At 37.6% G+C, this 27,756-nt stretch overlaps 1 protein-coding gene across 1 annotated transcript in view; it reads left to right on the forward strand.

Moving 5' to 3' along the window:
* Nucleotides 1-27,756, forward strand: part of LOC135126164 (prolow-density lipoprotein receptor-related protein 1) — a 136,963-nt gene that overhangs the window by 85,807 nt on the left and 23,400 nt on the right. The window contains exons 6-17 of the mRNA XM_064052004.1: nt 1,431-1,735; nt 1,789-3,208; nt 7,835-9,416; nt 9,469-9,713; nt 9,769-10,005; nt 10,054-10,305; nt 18,082-18,900; nt 18,951-19,229; nt 19,296-19,418; nt 19,468-20,070; nt 20,126-20,670; nt 24,438-25,858. Of these exons, the coding sequence (XP_063908074.1) occupies nt 1,431-1,735; nt 1,789-3,208; nt 7,835-9,416; nt 9,469-9,713; nt 9,769-10,005; nt 10,054-10,305; nt 18,082-18,900; nt 18,951-19,229; nt 19,296-19,418; nt 19,468-20,070; nt 20,126-20,670; nt 24,438-25,858 (7,831 nt within the window). The remainder of the gene's footprint in view (nt 1-1,430; nt 1,736-1,788; nt 3,209-7,834; nt 9,417-9,468; nt 9,714-9,768; nt 10,006-10,053; nt 10,306-18,081; nt 18,901-18,950; nt 19,230-19,295; nt 19,419-19,467; nt 20,071-20,125; nt 20,671-24,437; nt 25,859-27,756) is intronic.

The raw sequence follows: 27,756 nt of genomic DNA on the forward strand, positions 1-27,756 counted from the left end.
TGAAACATCGGTAAATTGAGAAATCGTGAAATTGAAAACTTGACAAACTGTAAAATCGAAAAATTGAGTAATAAATAAACCGAAAAATCCCAAAACTGAAATATCCAAAAACTGAGAAATTAAAAAACCAAGAAATTGAGAAATCGAAAAATTAAAAAAGTGAAGTCAAAAAATCGAAACAGTCGAAAGTCAAGAAATGGGAGAATCAAAACATCGATTAATTGAAAAATCGAAATATTTAAAAATTGTAAAATTGAAGAGGAGAAAAATTGAATAATAATCTGAAAAATCCCAAAATTGAAATTTAGAAAAACTGAAAAATCTCAAAACTGAAATATCCAAAAACTGAGTAATTAAAAAATTGAAAAACTGAGAAATCAGTGAAGTCGAAAAATCAAAAAACAGTTTCTAATGTCAAATTTGAAAAATTGGAAAAACATAAAATTGAAACATCGGAAAATTGAGAAATCGTGAAAAACTTGACAAACTGTAAAATCGGAAAATTGAATAATAAACTGAAAAATCCAGAACTGAAATTTCGAAAAATTGAAAAACGAAAGAAAAGCTGAAAAATCCAAAAACTGAGAAATTAAAAAACTGAAAAATTGAGAAATCGAAAAATCAAAAAAGTGAAGTCGACAAAACGAAACCTTAAAAATAGAAAAACTGAAAAATCAAAAACCTGAAAAATCGAAAGAGTCGAATGTCGGGAAATAGGAAAATCAAAACATCGATTAATTGAAAAATCGAAATATTTAAAAATCGCAAAATTGAAGAGAAAAATTGAAAAATTGAGAAATTATAAAATCCAAAAATTGAATAATAAATAAACTTAAAAATTCCAAAACTAAAATTTAGAAAAATTGAATATTCGAAAGTTGGAAAAGCAAGAAATCGAAAAGTCGAAAAATCGAAAAGTCTCAACGTCGAGGGCGTTTCTTTTCCGAAAAAAATCTATTGCATGATAACGATTCCAACAGCATTGTTAATTTGCGGAATTTTACTAGTACCATACATAATTAAAGAATTATTTTTTAATTAAAGAAAAAATAGTTGCATGCTAATAATTATAATTACCACATGTACCTACCAAAATATTCACTTATTCGTTGTATAGTCCGACCAAGCGGTTAAGATGTGTATCAGATCACGGAACATGGTTTATAGATCAAATCGTTTCTGAACGCTTAGAGTCGACATTGGCCTGAGTGCGCTCTGGTCTGTAGATCAAACAAGTTGTCAGGCGACGAAATGGTAACTCGTCGATTAAGAGGACTCCCAAGACGAGGTAGAACAATTGGAAAACCATGTGGTACATTTCTTCGAGGGAGTCCCTTTAAGTCATTTACTGCTAAAATTAATGACGTTCGCGAGCGTACGCAAATTCGAACTAACTAGACCTAAACACTATTTCGCTTTTCTTTCTGTAGAAAGAAAGCCATGCGAGGTTGACGAATTCACGTGCAAAAACGGCCGCTGCATCGAGATCTTTATGTACTGCGACACCTTCGACGACTGCAACGACAGCTCTGACGAAATCAACTGCACCACTTGTGACACAGATCAACAGTTCTTCTGCCCCACGACAAACACCTGCCTCTCAGGCTCCAAACGATGCGACGGAGTCGTCGACTGCGACGGAAGCTACGACGAAATAAACTGCGGCAAGGACGGACAAAGGATCTGCGAATCATTCGAGTTTGAATGTACCAAGAAGTTCGAATGCATCCACCGGGTACTACCCGTACAATTACGCGAATAACTAATTCCAAAAACCCTTGATTCCAGACCATGGTGTGCGACTCCGACGCGGACTGCTTCGACCGCACGGACGAGGAGAACTGCACCCCGACCTCCATGGAGAACTCCACCTTCCAGCCCACCCCTCCCGTCCCCACCTGCCACTACCCGTCCCGCTTCTGCGACAACAGCACCGTGTGCCTCAGCGTGGAGCAGCTCTGCGACGACGAGCCGGACTGCGACGACGGCTCCGACGAGGGCGCCAGGTGCTCGGAGCTGCTCTGCGACCACAGCATCGTGTGCTCGCACCACTGCCACAACGCCCCCGAGGGCTTGGTTTGCTACTGTCCGCCGCACCTGCATCTGCAGCCCGACCGCACCCACTGCCTCAGCACGCATCCGTGCGACGCCTGGGGGGTGTGCTCGCAGAAGTGCGTCGAGGTGGGACAGAGGTACAAGTGCGGCTGCTTCGACGGGTACGCCTTGGAGCCGGACAGCTTCACGTGCAGGAGCACCAACGGGGCGGTGCCCCATGTCATTTTCAGCAACCGGCACGAGCTGAAAGCCGTGGATTTGCACAATTTCAACGTCAAGTCGTTCATTTCGAGTCTGAGGAATACGATAGCGCTGGATTTTTATCACACGGAGAATGCGGATATGGTGTTCTGGACGGACGTGATCGATGATAAGATTTATAGGGGGACGGTGGTGGGGGGGTCGCTGAGCAACATAGAGGTGGTGGTGCAGACGGGGCTGTCGACGGCCGAGGGGTTGGCGGTGGATTGGATAGGCGAGAATCTATACTGGGTCGAAAGCAACCTGGATCAAATCGAGGTGGCCAAACTCGACGGGCGCTTCAGGCGCACTCTGGTGGCCGGCGAGATGGAGAGCCCTCGAGCCGTGGCTGTGGACCCCCGCGACGGTTTCCTTTTCTGGACGGACTGGGATAACAACGCGCCTCGAATCGAGCGCTGCTCCCTGGCGGGATTGGAGCGTCTGGTGGTGGTAAGAGTGGACCAGATCACCGACGGCGGCTGGCCCAATGGGTTAACCCTCGACTACGACCTGCGTCGGATTTATTGGATCGACGCCCGCTCCGACTCTATTCACACCACCAAGTACGACGGCAGCGACCACCACGAGGTGATGAGGAACCACGAAACGTTGTCCCATCCCTTCGCCATCACCCTCTTCGAGAACTACGTTTACTGGACGGACTGGAGGACCAACAGCGTGGTGCGGGCGAACAAATTCACCGGTGGCGACGTCTCAGTCATCCAGAGGACGCTAACCCAGCCCTTCGACATCCAGATTTTGCACCCGTCGAGGCAACCCAGAGACGGGTTGAACCCGTGCGGGGACAACAACGGAGGGTGTTCACACTTGTGTTTGCTTCACACGAATCAGAGTTACAGGTGCGACTGTCCGCACGTTATGAGGTTGAACCGCGATAATAAGAAGTGTGATGGTAAGTTGTGTTGGATGGTATAGTTTCCTCAAACCTATAAGGCGTTTATGGCTTTGACGTTTAAAGTACTTTACAGCCGACCCTTCATAAAGCTTAGTAAATGTAAACCATGCCACGTGCCAGGGACGGCCGAGACGCGAAGGACCGGACTAAGAGTAATTTTGTTTCTTCCGTACCTTAATTATTTAATCATTATTCTGCACATTTGAAAATATTATTAAGATCATGAAAGCAAAAAACATAAAATCATCCACAAAGTTTTTTGATAAATCAAATAATTTTGACGATGTCACCGGCCTTTGTTTCAAATCCAGAGGGTACAATCGCACGCAAATGTTTTGAGCCTATGGGCGGATCATTTTTGCCGGTCGTCACCGAAGGAGGCGGTCCGAATCGTCCAAGGGCAGAATTTGTAGGTAGGCTCAAACTACAACGAAATTTACGTGTTGACCAAATTCTTCCCCTGAATTAGTTTTAATTTTATAAATACTTACTCTGAATTAGTTTTAATTTTATAAATACCCTATCTAAAATGTTCAGAATATACTTGTGATTTACCATTCCATTAATATTTTTTGGATTTGTTTATGCATACAGGGGGACTCAAAAAAAAAAATACTGAGTCAATTTATTTTATTGAAGAAATCAAGAATTGCAAAAATGAATACTTTGAAATCTTGTCAATTAGTTAGAAAAAAAAAAACCTGTCCTGCTCTAATAACATCGAGAATACGCTCAAAATCACACTAATATTAGGTCTAATTGTGCCGACCATAGTTATAAAATTCACATTAAAGAAAAAATCTTTTCGGTGACAAATTTAATCTTTGCATACTTCAGCGTAGTTAGTGAACTCGTTGTGACCACTGAAATATACAAAGAGTAAATGTATTTGCTTATCTTCGCCAAAAAATGCATGACGTCATCGTAAAATTTGATATGATGAGTGTATACCTGTGATTTATCATTGCAGTAATATTTTTTAGATTTACTTATACAGCCTGTCTCAAAAAAAGGTCGCTTCGATTTTCGATTTTTCGTTTTTTCGGCCAACAGTTTCATCGAATTAGATTTTTCAGTTTCCATTTTTCTATCAACTTTTCGATTTTATTACTTTCTAATTTTCTGATTTTTCAAATTTGCGGTATTTTGATTTTTCGAGTTTTCAGTTTTTTCGTTTTTCGATTTTTTAATTTTTCGTTTTTTTGATTTTTCGATGTTTCGATTTTTTAATTTACCATTATTATTATTATTATTATTAGTACAAAAATAAGGATGGAGGTGAAACCTATGCATCCAGATAGAAATAAGAGACAATTTCAATAACAACTTTCGATTTTTCGTCTTTCCATTTTTAGATTTTTTGATTTTTCGTTCGTCAGCTTTTAGACTTTGCAATTTTTTTGCATTTTTCGATTATATTCTACTTTCCGATTTTTTTGATTTTTGAATTCTCGATTTTACGTTTTTAATTCTTCGATTTCCGATTTTTCAATGTTCCTGTTTTTTAATTCTTCTATTCTCGATTTTTCGATTTTCCATTAATCATACAATTTTTCGATTTTTCGGTTGTTTTATTTTTCGACCTTCGATTTTTCAACTTTCGATTATTCGATTTTCCATTTTCTGATTTTACGATTTTTCGATTTGCGATTTTTCGATTTTCGTTTTTCCGCTTTTGTGGTTTTTCGATTTTTCTGTTTGTTTCAGTTTTTATGGTTCTGCAATTTGCAGCTTTTAGATTTGAATTTTTGTTACTTTCCGATTTTCCACTTCTCGATTTTTTGATTTTTTTTCGATCGTCGTTTTTTCGATTTTTTGATTTTTCAATTTTTAGGCCTTCCAATTTTTTTACTTTTCCCTTTTTCGAGTATTTGTTTCATGGAATTTTCGATTTTTCGAGTTTTCGGTTTTCGATTTTTCGGTTTTTCCATTTTCCGATTTTCGATTTTTCGATTTTCCACGTTTAGATATGTTTCGATTTTTTTTTATTTTTCGATTGTTCTGTTCGTCAGTTTTGAGACTTTGCAATTTTTACTTTTCCACTTTTCTATTATTTTAATTTCGGATTATTCGATTTTTGAATTTTCGTTTTTTTAATTTGTCGATTCTCGATATTCCGATTTTCGATTTTTCGATTTTCCAATCTTCGATTTTTCAATTTCCAGTTTTTGATTTTCCACTTTTTGATTTTACGATTTTTCGATTATTTTACTTTCAAGTTTTTTGATTTTTGAATTGTTGACTTTTTAGAGTTTTCAATATTATGAATTTTCGAATTTTCAGTTTTCCTATTTTTCGATTTTTGATTTTTCCATTTTTGGGTTTTTTGATTTTTCAATTCTCGGTTCTTCAATCTTGCAAATTTTCGATTTTTCAGATTTGTGAATTTCTAGTTTTTCGATCGACCTACGTATTAGATTCATTGAATTTCCATTTTTAGATTTTTGATTTTCCAGTTTTGCATTTTCAGATTTTCTGTTTTTCGCATATCTGATTTATCAAATTTTCGATTTTTCGGCTTTTCGATTTTTCGATATTTGATTTTCGAATTTTCGATTGTTCAGTTTTCCAGTTTTCAGCTTTTAGACTTCAATTTTTTTACTTTTCGATTTTCCAAATTTTCGAGTTTCAATTTTCAGATTTTTGATTTTTCGATTTTCTTTTTAAATCTTTGAATTTTTCGGTTTTGATTTTTCGAATTTTTGATTTTTAATTTTTCCATTCTTCGGTTTTTAGACTTCAATTTTCTTTCTTTTAAATTTTTCGATATTCTATTTTCCGCTTTTCAGAATTTTCGATTTTCAGTTTTCAGACTTTCGATGATTAGAATTTTGGATTTTTCACTTTTATGATTTTCCGATTTTTAGAAAATTTGAGTAGTTGAATTTTCGATTTTTCAATTCATCGATTTTTCTATGTTCAATTTTTCAATTTTTCCATTCTCAACTGTCAGACTTCAATTTTGCTACTTTCCGATTTTTTGGTTTTCGATTTTCCAATTTTCAGAATTTTCAAGTTTCTTTATTCAGATTTTCCATTTTCCACTTTTTCGATTTTATATTTTTCGAATTTTTGTTTTTCCAATTTTTTGCTTTTTCGATTTTTCTGTTCGTTTCAGTTTTTCGGCTTTGCAATTTTTTTTACTTTATATATTTTGATTATTTTAATTTCCGATTTTTTTATTTTTCTTTTTGATTTTTTTAATTTTCAATATTACAAATTTTTGACTTTTCGATTTTTTGGTTTTCCCGTTTTTCAATTGTCGATTTTTACAATTTGTATTTTTCGATTTTCTGTCTTTTGCATTTCAGTTTTTCCGATTTTTGATTTTGCGCATATTTGATTAATCAAATTTTCGAAAAAGTTACCATGCTTACAAAAACTTCAAAACATCTACAATATTTCAAAGTATTCAGTTTTGCTATTCTTGATTTCTTCAATAAAATAAATTGACTCAGTCATTAACTTTTTTGAGACACCCTGTATAACCAGATCTAAAAAATATTAATACAGTGACAAATCACAAGTATAAAACTCATCATATTTTATACATTTAAGACAGGATTTATTCTGCAAAATTTTGAGGTGACTCATTTTTTAGAGGGGACTTTTCTTTAGAACTTTTAGAGGGGAACAATTTCGTCAAATATGATTTTTACGTAACTTTAACCGTTTAAGCAGCGTAAGCAACGGAATCTATCAAAAGAGGAATAATTTTCCCGTTTTTCCGAGTTTTTTGAATTTGAACCAGCAGTTTCTGAGATTAACGTGTTCAAATAAACAAAAGCTTCAGCTTTGTTATATAAGTATAGATAATACATGACTAGAGAGCGAAAAGTATGCAGCAAAATTTTGAGAAATATGATCATGTAATATGCATGAAATTTATGCAAATATGCTGTAACTTTATTAATATATGCAGAGATATGCAGTTGCATATCCTCCAAAAATTGAAAAGAAGTGTAATAACACAACTAAATTTATTTACAAATTATAAAAACAGGTTTATCAAGCTTAATTTTTTTAATAAAAAATACATAGATAAATAAAATTTTTAAAAATTATTGTCTTACAGTAAATAGCGACAAATAAATAAAAATTAATAATAATAGGCCATTTAATTAGTATTTTTGTAGCAATGTAGCAAAAAATTTTGCCGATGATCCGAAAACATATTTTGTAAATAGAAATGCGGTTTGTAGCAGAAGCTACAAAACACAGTGCCTTCTTGAAGAATAAATTCAGGAAAAGACCAGTACAGGACACGGTTGATAAAAGCGTTAACTGTTAATTTAGAAGAGTCGAGTGATGATGACAGTGACTATTTCGATCAGTAAATAAGCAGTTGTGTTAATAAGTAAATAGTTGTGTAAAGTTACTTTGTTTTTACTTAAAATAAAAAAATCGAAAGGCGCAGTTGTCGGTAAATACAAAACTCAGTCCTGCCCTGTGCTTTTACCAGAAAAGGTCTTTTCAGGTAGGTATCGGTGAGCGGATTTAAGACATCCGGTTGTGACGGCCTACTAAATTATAATGGGAGTCAAATTGGTGTGAAGTCATAAACGCCAAATATGTTTGAGGGAACTCTAAAGCATAAAGTGTGTGTAACGTGTGTTTTTACAGTGAACGAGCAAGTTCTTCTCATTGCTAGGATGAGCGAAATTCGAGGGGTGGATATTTTGCAGCCGTACTACCACACGATTCCGACTATTAGTGTTCCACAGGTGCTAAATCCGGTACAGTTGGAGTACCTAGCTCGAAACAACACACTCTACTGGGCGGATTCGCACAACCATGAAATTAAAAGGTCGGGTTTGACCACGGGACCCATCCAGACTCTCATCGACAGGGGTCTGAATCAACCATCGGGTCTCGTTATTGACTGGTTGTCGAATTTGATGTTCGTGTCGTCACCTCAGGGTATAAACGTATCGAACCTCGACGCCGAATACACGATGACGTTAATCGATGACGTGAAAGTACTATCAATGGCTGCTAATCCTTCTCAAGGACGTTTGTATTGGATAGCGTCAACAAACACCACATACATCGAATCGAGCAACATGAATGGTACCGATAGGAAAATCATAGTACGTACGAACGTCAGACCCAACGCGAAGAGTCTGTGCGTGGACGTGCCATCCAACAGACTCTACTGGGTTAGCGAATTCGAGATCTGTTTTAGTGACTTGGACGGTAACGATGTACGAAGAGTGAAACTACCGTCGAAGTTACTAGTGACCGCGGTCACTGTATACCACGACCACGTTTACTACGCCGACGACGATGACCATTCGATACACATAGCAGACAAAACGACAGGTCAGAAAGACATGATCTTACGCAACAACACCGGTAGTGTTCTCGCTTTGCGAATCTACGACCCATTGGAACAAAAAGGGTACCATCCCTGTTCCAAATCCAACTGTTCCCACCTCTGCTTACCCTTGTCCGACACCACGTACACCTGTCGTTGCGCTACCGGCTACAACCCCGATCCTCAAGACTCCACCAAGTGCATCAGCGTCCAAGAATTCATCTTCTATTCCGTCAACTGGGAAGTGCGCGGTTTGTCTTTGGATGGTAATAACCAGACGGCCGTGCTGGGACCCATTTATCGAGTTTCCATGGCCAGTGCGATCGACTTCATCGCCGATGAAGATCTATTGTTCTGGGCGGACAGCGACCATGGGTCCATCACGAGCATCAGACGCGACGGCACAGACAGACGCTTCATTATCGAACCCACGGAAGCCATGGATAGCGTTCCAGTGGACTGGCTGGCGGGGCTCGCTATTGATTGGGTCGCTAGAAACATGTACTGGTGTGACCCCAAACGTGGGGTTATCGAAGTGGCGAGGTTGGACGGGAGCAAACAGCACGTTTTGCTGGCCCACGAAATCGGGAAACCGACTTCGATAGCTGTGGATCCAGTAAAAGGGATTCTTGTATGGGCTGGAGGACCCAGGGTGGAGATAGCAACCTTGGACGGGAAAAACAGGAAATTGGTGGTTAATAACTCCGTGGCGATTTTCGACGTCGCGGTGGACTCAGACAAAGAGAGGATTTATTTTTGTGACTCGGCGAAGAACACGATCGAGGTGGTGGGGTACGATGGAAAAGGGAGGGAGGTGCTGTTGAACACGTCGTTGGAGAATCCGGCTGCTTTGACGGTGTTCGAGGATAAGATATACTGGGTGGACACGTATGTATTTTTTTCAACCTATAGACTCAATAGTAACATAACTCAATTGTAGTACTTTCGAAAAAGGGAGCGTTTTGGAAGCCCCATTGAAGAATATTTCGGATTTCAAAGTGCTCCTTCGCGACGTCGGCGACTCCCTCAAAGACATCCAGATTTTCTCGAAGCGCAAACAAAAGGGGACCAACGCGTGTGCCAAAAACAACGGAGGGTGCCAACAGTTGTGTCTTTTCAACGGGACGCACCCAGTTTGCGTGTGTTCCCACGGGAAAATCTCTTCGGATGGTAGAAGTTGTAAACGTAAGGACTTTCTTGTGCTTGTTTTCTTCACCATTGTAATAACTTAACTTTGCAGCTTTCCAAAGCTTCGTGATGTACTCTCGAGTCGTCAGCATCGACTCGATCCAAATCCTCGACGACGATAACCTCCAAAATGCCCCCCACCCCAAAATCAAAAATAATACTCTTCTGAAAAACGCCATCGGGCTTGCCGTCAGTTACAAACACCAGAGACTTTTCTATTCTGACATCCAGAAAGGGTCTATTAATGCGGTGTTTTATAATGGTACGGATCACAAAATTATTGTTGAGGGTGAGTAGTTAAAAATACCAGAGGTAGTTTACTTATGGGGTTATGTAGGGCAAGGGTCCGTGGAAGGTCTCGCTTACGAACAACTCCATAAAATGTTGTACTGGACTTGTAACAACCACGCCACCATCAACCGGGTCAATCTTACCGATAAAATGACCAATTCGAGTCAAGTCGAACACGTGGTGCGTCTTCGCCCTCAGGACAAACCCAGAGGAATAGCCATTGATAGTTGCGGCGGTCGTGTTTTCTGGACTAATTGGAACTCGCACCAGCCGAGCATCGAAAGGGTCTACCTGTCAGGTCAGTACTACCTATCCCTACGCTGTCGCCCAGGCAACATGATGTCGTCTTTTTCACGTGAATAAATGGTCATCATTTACGTCATAGTGACCAAAGATTTAACGAGATATTGACGTACCAATGACGGTCAAATGTCTCGTCCAGATGACGTCATTTTCTCACGAAATATTGACGTGATGTACTGGCGTCTTAGAGTCGTCATTTTGTAACGAACTATTGACGTGATTTACTGACGTCCTAGAGACGGCATTTATTGTCCATTTTAAGACGTTTTTACTTCCCGAGCGTAAGCAAAGGAAGTATTGTAATCGAGTCCGTCGGCCGACTCTCTACTTTTACGTTTTCTCGATCTTTCATGACCCCTAGAAGACGAAGAAATAGGTCTCCCATTTCCGTCTGTCTGTCCGTCTGTCCGTCCGTCTGTCCGTCTGCCGTCCCGAATTTTTATTAGACAGATAATCTCCGAAAGTACTCGACCGATTGTTGTGAAATTTTGTACTTATATTAAGAATATCATGTAGATGGTAAAACGCTAACCAAAATTTGTCTAATCATCCCCACCACTAATGCGATGACGTCACTTCAAAATTGTACATAGTAAATGGGTTTTCAATTGTATAAAATAACATAGTCCTACACATGTAGTTTACAACTCTGAATCGACTTTTCACCCGAAACGTCCAGATTTTTGGAAAAAAAATCAAAATTATAAAACAACATTTTGAAATTTAATTTTTAATCTGCTAACCAGAATGCTTTGAAATGTTGCAGATGTTTTAAGGCTATAAAGAGCATCATAAATCTGTAGTCAAAAAATATTTGCTTATCCCCTCCAAAAACTTGATGACGTCAGCTCAAAAGTTTGTGGAATAAATCATATCTAAAATGTACAAAATATGATGAGTCTGTACTTGTGATCTATCACTCCATTCATATTTTTTGGATTTGCATATACAGGGTGACTCAAAAAAATTAATGAATGCGTAAATTTATTTTACTGATTTACTCAGAAACTACAAAACCGAATGCTTTGAAATCTTGCAGATGTTTTAAGGTTATAAAGAGCATAATAAATGTTTAGTCAAAATATATTTGCTTATCCCCTCCAAAAAATTGATGACGTCAGCTCGAAAGTTTGCCGAATAAATCCTATCTAAACTGTAAAAATATGATGAGTCTGAACTTGTCATTTATCACTCCATTCATATTTTTTGGATTTGCATATACAGAGTGACTCAAAAAAATTAATGAATGCGTAAATATATTTTATTGATTTAATCAGGAACTACAAAACGGAATGCTCTGACATCTTGCAGATGTTTTAAGGTTATAAAGAGCATAATAAATGTTTAGTCAAAATATATTTGCTTATCCCCTCCAAAAACTTGATGACGTCAGCTCGAAAATTTGCCGAATAAATCATATCTAAAATGTACAAAATATGATCAGTCTGTACTTGTGATCTATCACTCCATTCATATTTTTTGTATTTGCATATACAGGGTGATTCAAGAAAATAAATGAAAGCGTAAATTTATTTTACTGATTTACTCAGAAACTACATAACCGAATGCTTCGAAATCTTGAAGATATTTTAAAATTATCATAAGCATGGTAAATTTTTGATCAAAACGTATTTGGTCGTCCCCCCTAAAAAATTTATGACGTCACCACAAAATTTTGCTGAATAAATCCTATCTAAAATGTACAAAATATGGTGAGTCTCTTCTTGTGATTTATCATTCCATTCAAATTTTTTCGATTTGCATATACAGGGTGACTCAAAAAAATTAATGAATGCGTAAATTTATTTTATTGATTTAATCAGGAACTACAAAACCGAATGCTTTGAAATCTTGCAGATGTTTTAAGGTTATAAAGAGCATAATAAATTTTTAGTCAAAATATATTTGGTTATCTTCTACAAAAAACTGATGACGTCAGCTCAAAAGTTTGCCGAATAAATCGTATCTAAAATGTACAAAATATGGTGAGTCTCTTCTTGTGATTTATCATTCCATTCATATTTTTAGATTTGCATATGCAGGGTGACTCAAAAAAATTAATGAAGGCGTGAATATATTTTATCGATTTAATCAGGAATTACAAAACCGAATGCTTTGAAATCTTGGGAATATTTTAAAGTTATTATAAGCATGGTAAACTTTTGTTCAAAATGTATTTGTTCATCCCTCCTAAAAAAATTGATGACGTCACCCTTAAATTTTGCTGAATAAATCCTATCTAAAATGCAAAAAATATGATGAGTTTGTGCTTGTGATTTATCATTCCATTCATATTTTTTAGATTTTCTTAAGAGGTGGTTCAAAAAAATTAATGAAGTCAATTTATTTTATTGATTAAATTAAAGGCAACACTTATTATTAGTATTACACCCCAACCAACCCAATTTGGTAGACACAAAATTTGTTAAAGGAAAAACTCGGTTGAAACATAAGGGTAGCACGCTTATTTACATCGACTTTAACATTACAGACCTGCATTTGTTTTATGCGCTCACTTGGTTCCGAGAATGTGAAATAGACATGTTTATAATCAACCAATTGTGAATTTCACCGTCAAGAATTAAAATAAAACCCAATGTTTTATATAATAAGCGGAAGTCGAAGCAATAAAACCGATGGTCGTTTTGTTTCCAGTTTCTCTGTTTGACTCTCACGTATGCTGTTATGCCTGTCATCTTAAATTAAGAATGTTTATACATACACGATTTTCAGTTGCCTCTGATACGTATACGTGAGTAAATTGTTTCGTTATTTTATTGATTATTACAAATCAATATTCAAAACGACCCAATTCATTTTCCCGAAAATTTGAGAATATAATAATTTTATTCTTAGTATTACACTACATCTATCCCAACTGATATACGTGTCCTTGCAAAAATGTTGATGACGTCATCGCATTTTTTTTTAAATTCCCACTACAAAAATGTAATGAGAAAAAAAACACAATAGGCATGCAGTCGTCAAGTTTCCGACAGCGAGGGAAGTACTGTCTAAACTCTTTAGACCAATTTTTTATATTTTGATTTTTAGAAAAAAATATGCAATAAATAAAACGCTGAAATAATTTTATTTTTTTATATTGTTTAGCTTAAATAAAATATTATAATTCGTTATAACCACCAAGTAAAGCCCAAAACAAAGTATATATTAATTAAAGTTAAAACAAATTAGTGTAAAAAAATTAAATTTACTACAATTTTGTACAACCAACTTCAATAAACAAATAAAAAATATGTCAATTAAACAAATTAAAGATAAACCACTCCTAAGAACATAAACAAATCTACATACAGGTAATTACGAGTATAATTAGTATAAACAAAAAAAAGGATGTTGTACAATATATAATCAAAAATAAACGTTGCAATAAAATATGCTATTTAAAGAAAAATCTGTTTTAAAAACACAAAGAAATCTATTTAGTTACAAAGAATATTAAAAAAAAAACTATAATAAACTATAGATCAGTCTTAAAAACACAAACAAATCTGTTTACAGGAAATATTAAAAAAAACTAGAATAAAAGGAAAAGACAATTGAATCGCATTGTTGAAGTTACTTGATAGAAAATGCACTGTAAAACTACAGTATATGTAATTAGTTCTGTTTTAACAATCATATCAATAACCTAAGTTTTTTAAGTTTGCCTCAATTTATTGCACTGAAAAGAAAAACCCGTTAGAGTGCATGGATTAATGGAAATGCAATCATTTTTTCGTCTATGGGCAACAGCAAGCATTTGGCTATTATTAAATTTAAGGAATTACAGCTTAAAGCAGAAGACAAATTCTGTATTTTAAAAACGCTAAATTTACTTGAATCTAACGGATAATCGCAAAATGGTTGCATTGACAAAAACGTACAGCCTATCAGGAAAATCTCGTTGTCAATACTTTTCACAATGAAGCAAAATATGTATGTGTAAATAGCAAGTTACCAAAAAGTATCGTAGTATTACAGGCATCTACCTGTATATAATATGCAATATTATGTTATATATGTATATATGAATTCATTGTATTTTTTTTAACTTACAAAGAAATCTGCTTGTTCTAATATGCAAACATAATCTTGTAATTCGTCAAAATTTGTTTAGCTGTGGTTTTGGCGGCATAACTTCTATTTTTGTTTTCTTTTTCAGTTGTCAGATTTGATGACGTTTCCATGTTGGAAATTTTTTCACTCGTTTCCTTTAGCATTTCTTTCGTTTCGCACATGTGTTTTGTATTTGTTTCAAATCTAGAATAAAATTATGTTCAAGCATTAGTTCATAAAAAATTGCAGTAATATACCTGTGCAATATTTTATAGCGCCTCATTTTCAAAAACAATCACCGTAAGTTCTTCATAATCAGTGGGAGTATCTTCAGTGATTAATGGTGGTCTTTCCAGCTTATCTGAAAAAATTGCTTTTTTTATCTCCGTACAGTCATCAAAAATAACAGAAACACGTAAAAATTAAAATGATTACTTTATTAGATATTAACTTACCTAGTATAAATAAGTACAACCCACAATGAAGGCATAAATTTTCACAAAACTAAGAAAGTTTCGGTGGTTGAGAACCAACTGGAAATATTGCAATGCAATGCTTCTCTGTGAAGTGCAAGAAACATAAATACCGAAAAAAGGGAAAGTCCGAATGCACACCCCAAACATCTGATGTATTGTATAGTAAATACGGATAAGAATAAATTTAATAAAACTGAATATTAATCACTCTCGATTTTTTTTGGTAACCGTCATCACTTTATAAACGTCTTTATAAAATCAAAATTCGACGAAGGAATTCTTCAAAACCTTGTCCCGTTTTAGGGACAATGGACAAAGAATTTTTATGACTTTATTTGTGTCGTAGGGTCTTTTCGCTCAACCCCAGATGTTCTATTTATAATTTGCCAAGCAGGTACTTACAAAATAACACTTCCAGAGTAAACAAGTTTTTAGAAATAATTATTTTATTAGAAATTATTAGAATGAAAAAACTTGTCCTTGGTGTATTTCTAATTAAGCCGTTGTATTTTTTGCTCTAAATATAATTAAGCATTATGAAGGCCACTTTTTAAAGAATACGACGACCCCCCTAATTGATCATATAATCTATAAAAAATTGGTCTAAAGAGTTTACTTCCTCGCTGTCGGAAACTTGACGACTGCATGCCTATTGTGTTTTTTTTCTCATTACATTTTTGTAGTGGGAATTTAAAAAAAAAAATTGCGATGACGTCATCAACATTTTTGCAAGGACACGTATATCAGTTGGGATTGATGTAGTGTAATACTAAGAATAAAATTATTATATTCTCAAATTTTCGGGAAAATGAATTGGGTCGTTTTGAATATTGATTTGTAATAATCAATAAAATAACGAAACAATTTACTCACGTATACGTATCAGAGGCAACTGAAAATCGTGTATGTATAAACATTCTTAATTTAAGATGACAGGCGTAACAGCATACGTGAGAGTCAAACAGAGAAACTGTAAACAAAACGACCATCGGTTTTATTGCTTCGACTTCCGCTTATTATATAAAACATTGGGTTTTATTTTAATTCTTGACGGTGAAATTCACAATTGGTTGATTATAAACATGTCTATTTCACATTCGCGGAACCAAGTGAACGCACAAAACAAATGCAGGTCTGTAATGTTAAAGTCGATGTAAATAAGCGTGCTACCCTTATGTTTCAACCGAGTTTTTCCTTTAACAAATTTTGTGTCTACCAAATTGGGTTGGTTGGGGTGTAATACTAATAATAAGTGTTGCCTTTAATTTAATCAATAAAATAAATTGACTTCATTAATTTTTTTGAACCACCTCTTAAGAAAATCTAAAAAATATGAATGGAATGATAAATCACAAGTACAAACTCATCATATTTTTTGCATTTTAGATAGGATTTATTCAGCAAAATTTAAGGGTGACGTCATCAATTTTTTTAGGAGGGATGAACAAATACATTTTGAACAAAAGTTTACCATGCTTATAATAACTTTAAAATATTCCCAAGATTTCAAAGCATTCGGTTTTGTAATTCCTGATTAAATCGATAAAATAAATTCACGCCTTCATTAATTTTTTTGAGTCACCCTGCATATGCAAATCCAAAAATATGAATGGAATGATAAATCACAAGTACAGACTCATCATATTTTGTACATTTTAGATACGATTTATTCGGCAAACTTTTGAGCTGACGTCATCAGTTTTTTGTAGAAGATAACCAAATATATTTTGACTAAAAATTTATTATGCTCTTTATAACCTTAAAACATCTGCAAGATTTCAAAGCATTCGGTTTTGTAGTTCCTGATTAAATCAATCAAATAAATTTACGCATTCATTAATTTTTTTGAGTCACCCTGTATATGCAAATCGAAAAAATTTGAATGGAATGATAAATCACAAGAAGAGACTCACCATATTTTGTACATTTTAGATAGGATTTATTCAGCAAAATTTTGTGGTGACGTCATAAATTTTTTAGGGGGGACGACCAAATACGTTTTGATCAAAAATTTACCATGCTTATGATAATTTTAAAATATCTTCAAGATTTCGAAGCATTCGGCTTTGTAGTTCCTGAGTAAATCAGTAAAATAAATTTACGCTTTCATTTATTTTCTTGAATCACCCTGTATATGCAAATCCAAAAAATATGAATGGAGTGATAGATCACAAGTACAGACTGATCATATTTTGTACATTTTAGATATGATTTATTCGGCAAATTTTCGAGCTGACGTCATCAAGTTTTTGGAGGGGATAAGCAAATATATTTTGACTAAACATTTATTATGCTCTTTATAACCTTAAAACATCTGCAAGATTTCAGAGCATTCGGTTTTGTAGTTCCTGATTAAATCAATAAAATATATTTACGCATTCATTAATTTTTTTGAGTCACCCTGTATATGCAAATCCAAAAAATATGAATGGAGTGATAGATCACAAGTACAGACTTATCATATTTTGTACATTTTAGATATGATTTATTCCACAAACTTTTGAGCTGACGTCATCAAGTTTTTGGAGGGGATAGGCAAATATTTTTTGACTAAAGATTTATGATGCTCTTTATAGCCTTAAAACATCTGCAACATTTCAAAGCATTCTGGTCAGCAGATTAAAAATTAAATTTCAAAATGTTGTTTTATAATTTTGATTTTTTTTCCAAAAATCTGGACGTTTCGGGTGAAAAGTCGATTCAGAGTTGTAAACTACATGTGTAGGACTATGTTATTTTATACAATTGAAAACCCATTTACTATGTACAATTTTGAAGTGACGTCATCGCATTAGTGGTGGGGATGATTAGACAAATTTTGGTTAGCGTTTTACCATCTACATGATATTCTTAATATAAGTACAAAATTTCACAACAATCGGTCGAGTACTTTCGGAGATTATCTGTCTAATAAAAATCCGGGACGGCAGACGGACAGACAGACGGAAATGGGAGACCTATTTCTTCGTCTTCTAGGGGTCATGAAAGATCGAGAAAACGTAAAAGTAGAGAGTCGGCCGACGGACTCGATTACAATACTTCCTTTGCTTACGCTCGGGAAGTAAAAATGACGAAGAAAGGACGGCCTTTTGACGTCAGAAATAAGTCATAAAAATCTCGTCATTTTCACGTGATTTTTTGGGCGAATGACGTCGCCGACGAGTTATGACCAAAAATTGACGTGAATTAGACGACAGTCTGCTGCTTGGGCGCAATTCTAGTGTCTTCGGTTGCAGGCTACGGCCGGGAATCCATCGTCAAGACCGACATCCGCATGCCCAACGCCCTCACCCTCGACCACAAATCCCAGAAGATCTACTGGGGCGACGCCCGCTTGGACAAGATCGAGCGCTGCGAGTACGACGGTTCCAATCGCGTCGTCCTCGCCAAAGTGACCCCTCAGCACCCCTTCGCCATCGCCGTCTACGGCGACTACATCTACTGGACCGACTGGATGCTGCGCGCCGTCCTGCGAGCCGACAAACTCACCGGCCAGAACGTGGTCTGGCTGCGGCGCTACGTCGACAGACCGATGGGCATCGTGGCCATAGCCAACGACACCGACGATTGCTTCTCGCACCCGTGCGCCAACCTCAACGGCGGCTGCGAGGAGATCTGCACGTTGAACGCGTCGGCGGTCGTGCAGTGCCTGTGTCTGGAAGGCCGCATCCTGGGGGAGGACGGCAGGAGGTGCTACAACAATTCGAAGGCCTGCGACACCTACGACAGTTTCCGGTGCTCGGACGGCGGGTGCGTGCCGTTCAGAGTGACGTGCGACGGTATAGCGCACTGCACGGACAAGTCGGACGAGGAACCTGGGTATTGTGGGCACAGGACGTGTCTTCAAGGGTGGTTCCAGTGCAACAACAAGAGGTGCGTTCCGGCGGGGGAGAAGTGCAACGGCGTGGACAACTGCGGGGATTCGAGCGACGAGCAGAACTGCTCGTGCTCGGAGGAGGATCACTTCCGGTGTGGCAGCGGCGAGTGCATTTTGAAGAAGTTCCGCTGCGACAACGACCAGGATTGCAAGGATGCGAGCGACGAGATGGGATGCGGTGAGTTTGAGTGGGTGACGCGGGGGCGCGTGTAATGTTCCGAATTTCAGAGAGGCGCAACTGTAGTTTGGACTTCCACGATGTTAATTTGATGAATTGTGCGAACACTACGGCGTGTATACATAAGGACTGGTTTTGTGATAACGAGAATGATTGTTGGGATATGTCGGACGAGATGAACTGCACGGGACACAAGAAGAGGTGCGACATTCGGGAGTTCCAGTGCTCGAATGGGACTTGCATTAGTCTTGAGAAACGGTGCGACGGGAAGGATGATTGTCATGACGCGAAGACGCTGACAGGAGTCAGTTCGGACGAAGAGAATTGCAGTGAGTGTGCATAAAATTGCAATTTTAGTCTTTAATGGCACACTTGTTTCCATTTTTTTTCTTTAGGGGTGGTGGAAGGCCGCTGCCCCCACGACCAGTTCATGTGCTCCAACTTCATGTGCATCCCCCTTTCTTGGCACTGCAACGGCTTCGACGACTGCCACGACCAAAGCGACGAAATCAACTGCAGTAAGTACCCGTCGGTCGTCGAGTTCCCATAACCGCTCCCTTTTTCCAGAGCACCGTTGCCGCAGCGACCAGTTCAGGTGCGACAACGGCGAATGCATCCCCATGAGCTGGCAATGCGACGGTCACCCCGACTGCACGGACCACTCCGACGAGAGCAAGCATTGCCGAATGCGCGAGTGCGACCCCGGCGACTTCCACTGCAACAGCACTGGAAGGTGCATTCCCAAGATCTGGCTGTGCGATGGGGAGTCGGATTGTATAGACGGCGCCGACGAGCACAAAGACCAGGGGTGTGGGGTTTGCACTGCTGAGCACTTCCAGTGCACAAATGGGGTTTGTATCAACAAAATGTATTATTGCGACGGGGACAAGGACTGCAATGACGGCAGCGACGAGCCCCCGGAGTGCCACAAGAAGTGTACTAACGAGGAGTTCACTTGCGGGAACGGGAAGTGTCTTATGGAGTTGTTGAAGTGCGACGGGAACGACGACTGTGGTGACGGGAGCGACGAAGGGCAGGAATGTCACAATGACGATGATTATTGTAAGGGAGAAGGGTGGTTCCATTGCGGGGATGGGGTGTGTATTAACGACACCCTGCTGTGTAACGGCGAGAATAACTGTGGTGACTACAGTGATGAAGCTAGTTGTCGTAAGTTGAAAAGTGGAAAAATACGGGGGTGGTAATACAGTTTTATGATTTGTAGATATCAACGAGTGTACATCAGAGATACCACCATGTGAGCAAAACTGTACTGACAAACCCATTGGGTACGAATGTGGGTGTTACACTGGGTATAAGGTCAGTCATAAGAACGTGAATTTGTGTGAAGACGTCGACGAGTGTCTAGACAGACCTTGTAGTCAGTTGTGTTACAATACGAGAGGCTCGTATCATTGTAGTTGCGCCTCTGGGTATATTCTTCACGTAGACGGGAAAAGCTGTGGTGCCAATTCCTCCGTTCCGGTGACTCTGATTCTAGCCAATCGCTACTATATAAGAGAGTTCGACTTTAGCTTTCAATCGACGCTGTTGGCTCACAATTTAACCAATGCGGTAGCTCTGGATTATGATTGGAGCTCCAAGTGCATCTATTGGTCGGACGTGACCCAGATGGGTAGCTCCATTAAGAGACTGTGTGACTACAAGAACGTCTCCAGCGAGATACAGGTTTTGCATTCACCGACGTTACAAAATCCCGATGGGTTGGCAGTAGATTGGGTCGGAAGAAATCTATACTGGTGCGATAAGGTAAGAACTAGAAAAAAAATTAATGTGATCACTAGAGAGCGGATTTATAAGCACAAAAAAATTAAGAACAAGCGCTTAAATAAGCACAACAGTTTCAATAAAAAAGTTTTATTTTAAGCAAAAAAGCATTAAAAACATAATTATATTACAAATCAAAGAACACTTCTTAGAACTTTGGATAAAATATTATTACAATAATCCTAGACTTTATATTTTTCACACGTATTTGAGTTTTCTTTAAAACAATTTATGATTGTACTATGTTCCAAGTTGTCCACTGTAAAATTTTTTCGCCGATCATTTAAAATGTGTTTAAAATTGGAGAATGTGCGTTCAACGTCCACACTCGTTGTTGGCGCAAATTTGAATTTTTCAACTAATGTTGAATCCAACTCCAAATTTTCCACCTTCTGGCCTTGTAAAACACGAGCAACGTCGGAAAGAACACCGAAACCTGCATTTTTACTTCCCGAGCATAAGCAAAGGAAGTATTGTAATCGAGTCCGTCGGCCGACTCTCTACTTTTACGTTTTCTCGATCTTTCATGACCCCTAGAAGACGAAGAAATAGGTGTCCCATTTCTGTCTGTCTGTCCGTCTGTCCGTCCGTCTGTCCGTCTGCCGTCCCGGATTTTTATTAGACAAATAATCTCCGAAAGTACTCGACCGATTGTTGTGAAATTTTGTACTTATATTAAGAATATCATGTAGATGGTAAAACGCTAACCAAAATTTGTCTAATCATCCCCACCACTAATGCGATGACGTCACTTCAAAATTGTACATAGTAAATGGGTTTTCAATTGTATAAAATAACATAGTCCTACACATGTAGTTTACAACTCTGAATCGACTTTTCACCCGAAACGTCCAGATTTTTGGAAAAAAATCAAAATTATAAAACAACATTTTGAAATTTAATTTTTAGTCTGCTAACCAGAATGTTTTGAAATGTTGCAGATGTTTTAAGGCTATAAAGAGCATCATAAATCTTTAGTCAAAAAATATTTGCTTATCCCCTCCAAAAACTTGATGACGTCAGCTCAAAAGTTTGTGGAATAAATCATATCTAAAATGTACAAAATATGATGAGTCTGTACTTGTGATCTATCACTCCATTCATATTTTTTGGATTTGCATATACAGGGTGACTCAAAAAATTTAATGAATGCGTAAATATATTTTATTGATTTAATCAGGAACTACAAAACCGAATGCTCTGAAATCTTGCAGATGTTTTAAGGTCATAAAGAGCATAATAAATGTTTAGTCAAAATATATTTGCTTATCCCCTTCAAAAACTTGATGACGTCAGCTCGAAAGTTTGCCGAATAAATCATATCTAAAATGTACAAAATACGATGAGTCTGTACTTGTCATTTATCATTCCATTCATATTTTTTGGATTTGCATATATAGAGTGACTCAAAAAAATTAATGAATGCGTAAATATATTTTATTGATTTAATCAGGAACTACAAAACGGAATGCTCTGACATCTTGCACATGTTTTAAGGTTATAAAGAGCATAATAAATGTTTAGTCAAAATATATTTGCTTATCCCCTCCAAAAACTTGATAACGTCAGCTCGAAAATTTGCCGAATAAATCATATCTAAAATGTACAAAATATGATCAGTCTGTACTTGTGATATATCACTCCATTCATATTTTTTGGATTTGCATATACAGGGTGATTCAAGAAAATAAATGAAAGCGTAAATTTATTTTACTGATTTACTCAGGAACTACAAGACCGAATGCTTCGAAATCTTGAAGATATTTTAAAATTATTATCATAAGCATGGTAAATTTTTGATCAAAACGTATTTGGTCGTCCCCCCTAAAAAATTTATGACGTCACCACAAAATTTTGCTGAATAAATCCTATCTAAAATGTACAAAATATGGTGAGTCTCTTCTTGTGATTTATCATTCCATTCAAATTTTTTCGATTTGCATATACAGGGTGACTCAAAAAAATTAATGAATGCGTAAATTTATTTTATTGATTTAATCAGGAACTACAAAACCGAATGCTTTGAAATCTTGCAGATGTTTTAAGGTTATAAAGACCATAATAAATTTTTAGTCAAAATATATTTGGTTATCTTCTACAAAAAACTGATGACGTCAGCTCAAAAGTTTGCCGAATAAATCGTATCTAAAATGTACAAAATATGATGAGTCTGTACTTGTGATTTGTCATTCCATTCATATTTTTGGATTTGCATATGCAGGGTGACTCAAAAAAATTAATGAAGGCGTGAATTTATTTTATCGATTTAATCAGGAATTACAAAACCGAATGCTTTGAAATCTTGGGAATATTTTAAAATTATTATAAGCATGGTAAACTTTTGTTCAAAATGTATTTGTTCATCCCTCCTAAAAAAATTGATGACGTCACCCTTAAATTTTGCTGAATAAATCCTATCTAAAATGCAAAAAATATGATGAGTTTGTACTTGTGATTTATCATTCCATTCATATTTTTTAGATTTTCTTAAGAGGTGGTTCAAAAAAATTAATGAAGTCAATTTATTTTATTGATTAAATTAAAGGCAACACTTATTATTAGTATTACACCCCAACCAACCCAATTTGGTAGACACAAAATTTGTTAAAGGAAAAACTCGGTTGAAACATAAGGGTAGCACGCTTATTTACATCGACTTTAACATTACAGACCTGCATTTGTTTTATGCGCTCACTTGGTTCCGCGAATGTGAAATCGACATGTTTATAATCAACCAATTGTGAATTTCACCGTCAAGAATTAAAATAAAACCCAATGTTTTATATAATAAGCGGAAGTCGAAGCAATAAAACCGATGGTCGTTTTGTTTACAGTTTCTCTGTTTGACTCTCACGTATGCTGTTACGCCTGTCATCTTAAATTAAGAATGTTTATACATACACGATTTTCAGTTGCCTCTGATACGTATACGTGAGTAAATTGTTTCGTTATTTTATTGATTATTACAAATCAATATTCAAAACGACCCAATTCATTTTCCCGAAAATTTGAGAATATAATAATTTTATTCTTAGTATTACACTACATCTATCCCAACTGATATACGTGTCCTTGCAAAAATGTTGTTGACGTCATCGCAATTTTTTTTTAAATTCCCACTACAAAAATGTAATGAGAAAAAAAAACACAATAGGCATGCAGTCGTCAAGTTTCCGACAGCGAGGGAAGTACTGTCTAAACTCTTTAGACCAATTTTTTCTAGAAAATCTTCAACGGTCTTGCCGCAAAATGCCGAAAAAGAACATCTGGTTAAAAGCTTTAATTCATTATCAACGGAAGTAAGGATTTAAAGTCATAAAATCTATGGAGTATTTTTCCAATCCTATAATAAAATTTTATTACCTAAACGACCGGAACCTATTCACAGAAAGGGTTTTGAGAAAGTGTACTTCAATGGTCAAGTCCCGGTAAAATGCATACGATACGATAGGCCTACTAACAAGTACTTTGTCATCCCGACAAGTCCGGCATTTGAACAAAATATGCATAAAATTGAAAAAAAGCAAATAAGCATTAAAAAAAATGTGTCAAATGACTCCAAATTGTATCATAGTTACAGATATAAAAAAGTTTTGAAGTGCTTACATTTTTCACAAAAAGCATTAAACCTAGAAATCCGCTCTCTAGTGATAACATGAGCGTGATCCTCAACAAAATGGAACCGTACGGTGTGTTTTGAAATTTAATCTGAACTGGGACACTACAATGTCACTATTTCTCGTCTGCAGGGTTTAGACACCATCGAAGTCTCCTCCCTCGACGGCCGCTACCGCCGCGTGCTCCTCTCCAAGGACCTCGAGGAGCCCCGCGCCGTCTGCTTGGACCCCGTCCGCGGCTACCTCTACTGGACCGACTGGGGCACCCACGCCCACATCGGCAAAGCCGGAATGGACGGCAGTTCGCCCCACGTCATCGTCAACTCCAACCTCGGCTGGCCCAACGCCCTCACCATCTCGTACGAAACGTCGGAGCTCTTCTGGGCGGACGCCCGCGAAGACTACATCGCAGTATCGGACCTCGACGGCAACAACATGAAAATCGTGATGAGTCGCCAGAAGAATCCCAACCTGCAGTTGCACCACGTCTTCGCCATCGACATCTGGGAGGACTTCATTTATTGGACGGACTGGGAGACCAAGTCCATCGAGAGGTGCCACAAGCACAGGGGTGACCAGTGTTTGAAGTTACACTCGACGGTGCACCGACCTATGGATATTCGGGTCGTGCACCCTCTGAAGCAACCGAACGTGACCAACCCTTGCGAGAAAGCCAATTGTTCCGCTTTGTGTCTACTAACCCCGACGGAGCCCTTCTACAAGTGTGTGTGTCCCGAGAACTACATCCTCGGAAGTGATGGGCGGAGCTGCGTGGCGAATTGCACGTCGGCGCACTTCGAGTGTAAATACACTTATAAGTGTATACCGTTCTGGTGGAAATGCGACACTCAGGATGATTGCGGCGACGGCAGCGACGAGCCCGCAGATTGTAGGGCCTTCACGTGCCTGCCGGGCCAGTACCAGTGCTCCAACGGCGTCTGCATCCACCCTTCGGACCTCTGCAACGGCAACGACGACTGCGAAGACAACTCCGACGAGAAGGACTGCCAGAACTACACTTGTCTCAATACGCAGTTCCGTTGTAAGGGCAACAGCACGGTCGCCCCCAGGTGTATTCCGTCGAAGCTGCGCTGCAACAAGCACCCGGACTGTCCCTTCGGCGACGACGAAGCCCAGTGTCCTCCGGCGACGTGTCCGCCGAACCAGTTCAAGTGCGCCAACGACAAGTGCATACCGGCGGTGTGGGTCTGCGACACCGACAACGACTGCGGGGACAACTCCGACGAGCAGCAGGACTGCCACTCGAGGACGTGTTCGCCGCAGCACTACAGGTGCAGCTCGGGTCGGTGCATTCCGATGAGCTGGAGATGCGACGGGGACCCCGACTGCGCCAATAACGAGGACGAGCCGGCGTCGTGCAGCCAGCCGGAGTTCCACACTTGCGAGCCGACGTACTTCAAGTGCAAGAATAATAAGTGCATTCCGGGGCGGTGGCGGTGCGACTATGACAATGATTGTGGCGATGGGTCGGACGAGGTGGGGTGTGTGCCGAGGAACTGCTCCGAGTCGGAGTTTCGGTGCGGCGACGGAAGGTAAGCACGACAACGTTGTTATAATGTTATTATTATTATTATTATTATTATTATTATTATTTAGCCATCCTAACAGATAAACCATTTATAAGGATGGGAAAGAATTAAGAAAAAAAAAAAAAGAGAGAAAATTAATTCAAAATTATAAACGCAAACTTTTAATTTGGCGGATACTGCTGTTGAATAGGTCAAAATGATTTCTGTATAAATTATAGTTACGACACATAGTGACAATAGGTGAAAACATATGTACGTTTATTCTTGAAAATTCAACGTAAAAACATTCTGGATTCAGAAATGTTTTCTCTTTAAGCTTGCAAATGGTACTCTGGTATTAAGTCTAGGTACCAAGAAAGACAATTTTCCCAATAGTACGTCTGAATCAATTTTACCATTTGCAAGCTTAAAGAGAAAACATAAAGACAAAATAACACGTCTCATTTTTAACCTCTGAACTGAGAAAATGGATAGCAGAGTATCATGAGGAAAACCTCTGTCCGGATAAAAACCGAATGCTCTAAAGTGGAGAAATTTTAAAAATTTGCGTTGTAAATTCTCTATTTTGAGGCAGTGCGTATTATAACCGGGAGACCAAATAGTGCAACCGTATTCTAATTTTGATCTCACGAATGCAAAATATAAACAGAGGAGAGTCTTGTTGTTCTGAAAATGCTTGCTGGTTCGAATTATGAATCCTAAAGCTCTTAGCGCTGATGCTACTATTGAATCATAATGTTCTGAAAATGATAACTCTGTATCAAAAATGATTCCCAAATCTTTAATTGTGACAAACCGTTGAAGCGCCGAGTCACTTACATGGTACATATAAATGCTATTATTATGTTTCAATGAGAACGTCATTACACCACACTTCGAAATATTTAGAGGAAGCCCTTCTTGGAGGCACATTACTTCAATTTTTCTTAAATCAGATTGAAGTTTAAGGTGGTCTGAAAAAGATGATATTTTTCTAAATACTTTCAGGTCATCAGCATATAAAAGACATTGAGAATCCAGATTAGATACTATATCATTAATGAACATAATGAAAAACAAAGGCCCAAGAATTGACCCTTGTGGAACCCCCGAGGTGACATGTATTTGATCCGAGTGGAAACCACTAAGAGTGACAGTTTGCGTTCTACCAATTAAATAGGATTTGAATAATTTGATAAATGCATTTGATATACCGAAAGAGCTTAATTTATTTAGTAGCTTAAAGTGGTCTAATCTGTCAAATGCCTTTGAGAAATCGGTATAAATACAATCAACCTGGGCTTCAGTATCAAATGATTCTGCAACAAATTGAGTGAAACAACAAAGATTAGTCTCAATAGATCTACCTCTGAAGAAGCCATGCTGTAATGGGGTGATATATGTTCCAATATGATGAACAATAGCATTATGTAATAATGTTTCAAATGCTTTAGAAAAGTTACACAGCAACGTTATGGGCCGATAATTTTCTATTTCGCTTTTGTTTCCTTTTTTGAAGACAGGAAAAACGTATGACTCTTTCCAAAGGGTAGGATATATTCCAGAACTAATCGAAAGATTAAAGATAATCATTAATGGAAAAGCGAGGACGCTTGCACAATCCTTTAATAGAAAAGACGGGATGCCGTCAGGCCCAGATGTCATTTTGTTTTTCACCTTTTGCAGAATGTGGAGAACCTCTTCTTCACTGAAAAAATTTCTAAAAACTGAGGTACAGTGATAGGAGAACATTGCACCAGAAGGATCAGATGGGATAAAAGATTGCTGAAAAAAAGTCAGCAAATGAATTAACGATGTTTATAGGACCGTTTATAATTTTATTGTTGTACGTCATCGAATTCAGTATGAGATTTTCTTGTTTAAAGCTCTTAATATACTGCCAGAAAAGGTTCGGATCAGAA

The sequence above is a fragment of the Zophobas morio genome, unplaced genomic scaffold, assembly GCF_036711695.1.
Source record: "Zophobas morio isolate AGI-343-1 ecotype UQ-CSIRO unplaced genomic scaffold, CSIRO_AGI_Zmor_V1 ptg000010l, whole genome shotgun sequence".
Lineage (NCBI taxonomy): Eukaryota > Metazoa > Arthropoda > Insecta > Coleoptera > Tenebrionidae > Zophobas > Zophobas morio.